Source organism: Triticum dicoccoides, chromosome 3B, assembly GCF_002162155.2.
Source record: "Triticum dicoccoides isolate Atlit2015 ecotype Zavitan chromosome 3B, WEW_v2.0, whole genome shotgun sequence".
Classification (NCBI taxonomy): domain Eukaryota; kingdom Viridiplantae; phylum Streptophyta; class Magnoliopsida; order Poales; family Poaceae; genus Triticum; species Triticum dicoccoides.
The window spans coordinates 663,534,088-663,540,897 of record NC_041385.1 but is presented as its reverse complement, the minus strand read 5'-3'; the positions used below and the strand labels follow the sequence as shown (position 1 = coordinate 663,540,897).

The window sequence follows — 6,810 nt, the reverse complement described above, 5'->3', positions numbered from 1 at the left end:
TATTATCTGCTGTGTGTATGTGCCTCCAAATCCAGACCTAACAAGAAGCACATCGTGCGGTTGTTCTTGTTTGAAGAATTAGGCTCGCGTTGATGGATAGGGTTAGATTTCGCTCGGTTCTGGTTTGCGATATAGACATGGCACAAACTTCGATTGAAAACCCCAGCCGGGTGGAACTGTTTGATTTCTTATTAGATGGTGTGGATTGGTGGCATATAAGACCCATCTTTGATCTGGATGATCGAGACTGTGTGCAAATGGAAACGAGACTTGGGTATAAATAATTCTTTCAAGTATATCTATATTAGCACTAGCCAGAACTGCTTATCTTTTGTGCACCACTAGGCAAAACGAGGAGCATATGTCGTCTTTCTAGTCATCCCATGTTCTGAACTTGTGCATTTGTTTTGCGGGGAGTCCTGGAGATGAACATGGTTTCTGAAGATTAGCACTTTCCCATGGCCCAACATGGTTCCTTCCTGCTTTGTGTGGTTTTTACTTTATGTTGCTGCATGATTGTAGTTCTGTAAATTTCCCTAATGAAACCTGTGCCCATATTTGCACATGTGTAGAACAAGTTCCTTGGTATACAAGAGTGTATGCGGTTAGTTATGGTTATTGCTTAGATGTGAACAAGAGCAACACTATATGTTTATCTGTAGTTTTAGCAAACTATCTGCCTCTATTCTGCATATTTTCACCAGCTCATATTTCTAATCTTCTGGCCTTGAATTTATTATGTTTTGCAGAGAGTTTGTCATCATGCTCAGCCCCAGAGAACTGTTGGTTACCTCTATATCCAAACACCTTGCTGTGTCCAATCTCCAAGGCTGGGCAGACCTCCCAGATGACCTGCTACACTCAATTGTTGCTATCTTGGGCTCCTCCGTTGACCTTCTTGCCTTTGCTGCCACCTGCCGCCCTTGGCGTGCCGCTTTCTTCTCATACCCATCCAAATCTACCTTCTGCTTCTCAAACCCCCCTTTCCTCATCCGACAAAACCCCTGCATCCAACCTGCTAGCAATGGTCGTGCCAAGCCACATAGATTAATCTTTGTTGATCCATCCAACCCAAGCACCAACTATCGCTGCCAGATACGTGAAGAAATTCTGCAGAGCAAATTTTATTTTGCTGGTTCTTCCTATGGTCAGCTCATCCTCTTCCAGCACATACATTGTCTTGTTGTTGATGCATTTAGTGGTGCAGAAGTTTCACCTCCATGTCTCCCTGAGTTGAACCACGATTTCTTTCAGTCGTACTATTGTAGCACTCTGACTGCTCCCCTTGCATCACCCAGCTCACGCCTCCTTGTCAGCACAAAATCCTCCCTATTTGACTGGCCAGTTGGAAGTGACTCTTGGTCTGAACTCAAGCTTTCCAATGTGCAAGTACAGCAGATTGTGGAATTAAATGGTCAGTTCATTGCCATGGATGATCATATGAAGATCTACATTTTGCAGTTGGCACCCCAGCTTGGCCTGCAAGAACTACCAATAGAGTGGTGCGGCGGCAAGATCCCAAGCATGCATTCGAAACCATTTCTTGTGGTCTGTAGCGATATGCTTCTGATGGTTTGCTATTCTCTATTAAGCTCATTCTATAGTTCAGGCTTCTGTACACTCCACCGCCTTGACATGTCTACCAATCCAGCAAAATGGGTAGAGATGAAGAAGCTGGACAATTGGGCACTCTTCGTTGCAGCTGACATTAGGACCCCACCATTTTCCTGTGTTAACCCAGAACGGTGGGGAGGGAGAAGCAACTGCTTGTACTACACTCACCACTCTCAACCTTGGGGTGTACGATGGTTGGGCAATGAGCCGGATCTTATGAAGGATCCATCCGCCAGTCGGGACCTTGTGTTCGCAAGAAATATGTTTCGTTACCCACAGAACCTCTGGGTGTACCCCAGCATGTTTTACTCTGCTGGGAAGTGATTGTTGTCGTGGGCAACTACAACCTACTGATGTACCGGTTTGTTCTGAAAATTCTCCCCTTCTCAACAGGGGAAAACACTTTTGCGGCTTGATACAGGATGCTCATCATGATGAGTACTGGAACTTTTTGCAGTTATATTTTCCTTCAGTTTCTCTAAACCTGGCAGCAGATATTATATGGCGGTACGAGTGCTTAGAACCTGTTCCCAGGCTTCTGCAATTACTTTCATCATTCAGTTTTTAGCCATGCTTGTGAAATTGCTATTGCTTTTCCGTGCTGGAACCGACGGGGTTTGAGCATTTTTCCTGTTTGAATGAGGTGAAGACATTGTTCATCTTGCAGGTTAACGAGTTGGCAACATAGAGCCAGCATTGGATCATCAGGCAGCAGCTTTGCTTCTGCATCAATTTTTCCTGGGTCTGAGAGCTGAATGTTTTGTACGCAGTTATTTCATCTCGCATGCTCTTGCATCAATATTTCTTGGGTTTGAGAACTGAATGTTTTGTTTGTGTATAAAAAACAAAATCTAGTGTACAATCTGTGCTAGCCCCGCGTGTTGTGGCTGGGAGTAGTCGCTGGCTTTCCAAGCAAAGCAAGCATCCTCCATGGAATTGTACTCCTGCGCGGCAGCCACCAGCAACAGTTTTGCCTCTGTTGTTAGCATCTAACTAAGGCGGCACGCTGACCTGACCACCACCTCGGCATTTACACAGCCAGATGGCCGCCACAGGTCACCAGCCTGATCTGTAACCCTGGCCACGCAACAACCGCGATTCATGAGCCCTTGATAGTTTCCTCTGGGCACTATGCGGCATTCAACCCTTTAATTGTGGTGGTGAGGTTAACAGCAGACAGTTTAGGAGGAGGATCTAAGCAAGAGCTGTCCGTGATTCAGTCACTCAGTGCACTCCACTGACAACCAGGATGCCGTGCCGTGCCGTGCTGTGTACACGGAGTACTTACTACTACTACTACTTCCTTCGTTCACAAATATAAGATGTTCTACTCCCTCCGATCCATATTGGTGTGTTTGTTCACTTATTTTTAGTTTGTATGCAGTCTATATTGAAATATTCAAAACATCTTATACTCCGTTTTTGTGAACGGAGGGAGCACTTGATTGTTCATTTTCAGGTAGCTGGCAAAGTGAACCGATACTCAGTAGTACTAGTACATTATTGTTTTTATCTTAATTGCCGTGGTATTGGTAACCAATTTGCTCACTGCTTGCTCACTTGCTACTACTTGCTTTGAAGTGACATGTACTCCCTCTGTTCCTTTTTAGTTTGCATATAAGATTTGGTCAAAATTAAATTTTATAAAGTTTGATCAACTTTATAGAAAAAATATCAACATCTACAATACTAAAGCTATATGGTATGAAAATTAATCTCATGATGCATCTAACAATATTGATTTCATATTATGAATCTCGATATTTTTTTTATAAACTTAATTAAAGTTAAAAAAAATTGACTTTGATCAAACCTTATATGCGGACTAAAAAGAAATGGAGGGAGTATGTAGGCCATCACAATCACACGGGTCGATCGATAGCGCCGGTAGCCCGGTACGTACGCTTGGTATAAGCAGCTCTGCCGGCACTGAATACGTACTCCAGTTGGCAAAGTGGTAGGCAGAGGACACGGACTTAACTCCGCGTATTGTATTGCTGCAGCTTGCATGGCATGGCGATCACAACAGAGCAGAGCAGAGCAGGGACGCCGCTGCCGCTGCTCCTTCTTCTCCGAGACGTGGCCGAGCATTGCATTGAAGCGGAAAGGTTGGCGCGCGGGCTCTGGTTTAATCGCCCGCCCTGCCGCCTGACACCACCTCATGCTCACAACTGTCTCCAATTACTCGGGCATTCATACGGCTTAATGGAGGAATTGATCGCCCTTCCCCTCCCCTTTCAATGAACTCTATCTAGCCACCCGGCGGCATTTTTCTTCTCTCCTCGCCGCGCCGTCCTTCACCGATCACCGTCCGTCGGTGTCACCGGACGGTTTCACGGCCCAAACGTGGGGGACAGCTCAGAACGGTGATGGTGTTGCCAACGTGGCCCGTAGTTTAATCGTGTTCTTAGGGCCAGGGGGCTAGGGGGGATGTACTCGTAGTAACAAGGGGTTCCACTTGCATTGGAAGTTTGGCATGCATGTGCAAGACTGAGGCGTGGAGCAATTAGAGGCTTATGAGTGTGACAGGGGTTCGAGAAAGAACATATTATGGTGGATTTCAAGAGATCTGCTACTCCCTCTCTCACAGTTTATAAGGCGTGCGCGTGCCCATAAGTCGTCAATTTGACCAACCTAATATAAGTTATATATTACAAAAAATATATCAATATAAACTTCAGATGTTCTATTTTCAAACGTTATAATTTTTGGGTTATATAGTTTATATTAGTGCAATAAAATTGAAAACCTAGGTATACGCATAGGGCTTGTAAACTGAAACGGAGGGAGTAGTAAGTTTTTTGGCACTATGTTTTGTACTCCTATATGGCAACAATTGAAAAATCCCTACACGGTTTGCGTTTTCTTTGCAAAATGTAAATTCCGATTTGCACCATGCATATGTTTGTGATGGAGCGAGGTTGAACCAGGTTCATTATTTTGTTTTGCCGTCGCCGAAGCCTTCCCCGGGTCCGAGCATAGACCTGGCCACGATGATCCGATGACCTGTGGCACACATGTACCGGAGGGTTCGTGCCGTGTTGTGTTCATGGCGGAAATTACCATCCCGAACGCGTTCACTCACGTCGTCATACTAAGTGAACCATTTAGTGCCGCCGGCTCTTAGTTCGCTCGGAGGGGTATGTGAGAGCAAAGGCTTTAGGATTCGTGTGCGGGATCCGACGTGCCTGAGGGCATTGGCTCGGAACTCCCTAAAAATCTGAACGTCGGTTCTGTAGCATTTAGGAAAGCTTTTGGGATACATGGCAACTTAGGGAATTTGTTAGAGTGAGTTTTCTCTATTTTTGATAATTTCTTAGAGGGTGTTGGGTTTAGGGAATCTGCTAGAGTTGCTCTTAGTCTCAACTCTTAATGCGTGGTGGTCTTTTGTCATGAAACCTAATTATGGATGTAAGATGACCTCAATTTGATGCTCTTTTGTTGACAGTTTGCATTGAACATCATATTTTCTTGGCTTAAAAAAATGCAATGTTTGCGGGCTTGAAGGTAAATTTCGTAGGGTTTATATACCTCAAGGAAGGTACCGGGGTTTTAAACCCTGCAAACAGGATATTGTGGAAAACCCTTTTAATGACGAACCAATTCATTCAAAGAAACCAGTGAACCACTACAACTCAATGCACAATGTTCATCTTCTATACATTTGGCCAATCACCCCGCATTGCTTCAGCATATTTATGCCGATATCATTCGCAAAAAAGAAAAACATATTTGTGCTGATATGGCAGGACAAGGGACAGGAGCATTACTTCCATTCAAATGTTCATGACAGAGAAGATTAAATATTTGCACTGTGGCGCAGTAATTCTGAGCAGACCATCAAATACTTAAATTGCAAAAGACGCGCTAACCACACGAAATTATTACCTAGACCCAACTCCATCCGCCGACAGTGCACGCAGCATGGAAGAACAGGTCTATGAAATAATTTCTTTTGATCGGCTTGCGAGCCAACAAACTAGGCATCTCTCTTTCGTCTCCCAGAAGTCAACAAAATTAACTCGATCACGAATGGCGATGCTACGAGACGACTTGAAGGAACGAACTGAGATCGGCGGCGGTTTCACCGGCGCTGGCGCGGGCGGCGCTGCTGGTCGTCGTTGAAGTCGAGCAGCACGGCGCTGTGGCAGCGGGGGCACCGCGGGTCCTCCCGCGACAGCATCACGTACATCATGCACCGCGGGCAGCCCGCCAGGACCATGGGCGCCCCGGCCGCCGCGTCCGGGCTGCCCTCCGACGACACGCACGAGCTCGGCGGCGACGCGGTGGACGACGAAGACGAGGACAGCCGCCGCGGCGACGTGCTGATGGCGCCGTTCACGCCCCCGCCGCCGCCCGGCCGCGCCGTGGTCGTCGTCGACGACTGCCCGCCGCCGCCGCCCCGCGCCCGCGACAGGCTCAGCCGCAGGCTCTCCAGCTTCGACACCTTGCCGCCGTTCCTGCTCATCCTCGACCACCGGCACCGCTCGTCGTCCCTCTCACTGCACGCAGCTGCACGATGGGGACGATGACATTGGTGTCTCGAGCTCACAACACACAGAAATGGATAGCTCTACAGGAGCTGCCATATATATATTGAGCGCGGCGTGGGGGACACATCGCACGAGCCGGCACGATGCGGGCGTTACCTTGGACTTAGCTCGCCGAAGGGTATGCGGCGGGGAGGCAGGGAGCAGTACGATCGACGACGTGCTGGTGGATTGGAGCTCTCTGCGTGGTTGCGTATAACTATTGCTGGGTACGACTATTTGTCATGCGCCTCTCCCCTAGCTTCGTTATATAATGAGGAGGAGGATGGTGGTGGTGGTTTTCTTTAAGGCTGGTTGTAATGGGAGTATCATAGTATCATGCATGCCAACTAGACAACTTTGATGAGGTGACATAGAATTAAATGAAGTAAGAGAGGGTTGAGCATCATATCATGATACTGTATCATAATAAATGCTCACTAGTATGTGTCATGCATGGTAATAGATAAAGTCATATATGATACTATCATATGATACTATGCATTAGGAAGGTAGTATCATAGACTAGTATCATATGCATGATGCTAACTTATGATACTACCCATTACAACCAGCCTAATACGAGAACAGCCGCCATTGATGCTCCGGTCAATCCCCTTCAAGCTGAAGGTTGTGGAGGCTGGATGGAGCATCACTCACTGATGGA

General features: G+C 46.8%; 2 protein-coding genes across 2 annotated transcripts; one reads left to right on the top strand and one right to left on the bottom strand.

Annotated features, from left to right (window-relative positions):
* The first annotated feature begins 61 nt into the window (after positions 1–61).
* On the top strand, positions 62–2,046 carry LOC119277695. Its single transcript, XM_037559000.1, has one exon. The coding sequence runs from the start codon at positions 739–741 to the stop codon at positions 1,936–1,938; it is 1,200 nt and encodes a 399-aa protein (XP_037414897.1). The 5' UTR covers positions 62–738; the 3' UTR covers positions 1,939–2,046.
* Positions 2,047–5,395: 3,349 nt separating this feature from the next.
* Positions 5,396–6,374, bottom strand: LOC119281777. Its single transcript, XM_037562213.1, has 2 exons — positions 6,264–6,374; positions 5,396–6,126 (listed from the first exon to the last, which is right to left on the bottom strand). The coding sequence occupies exon 2, from the start codon at positions 6,080–6,082 to the stop codon at positions 5,699–5,701; it is 384 nt and encodes a 127-aa protein (XP_037418110.1). The 5' UTR covers positions 6,083–6,126; positions 6,264–6,374; the 3' UTR covers positions 5,396–5,698.
* Between the last annotated feature and the right edge of the window lie 436 nt (positions 6,375–6,810).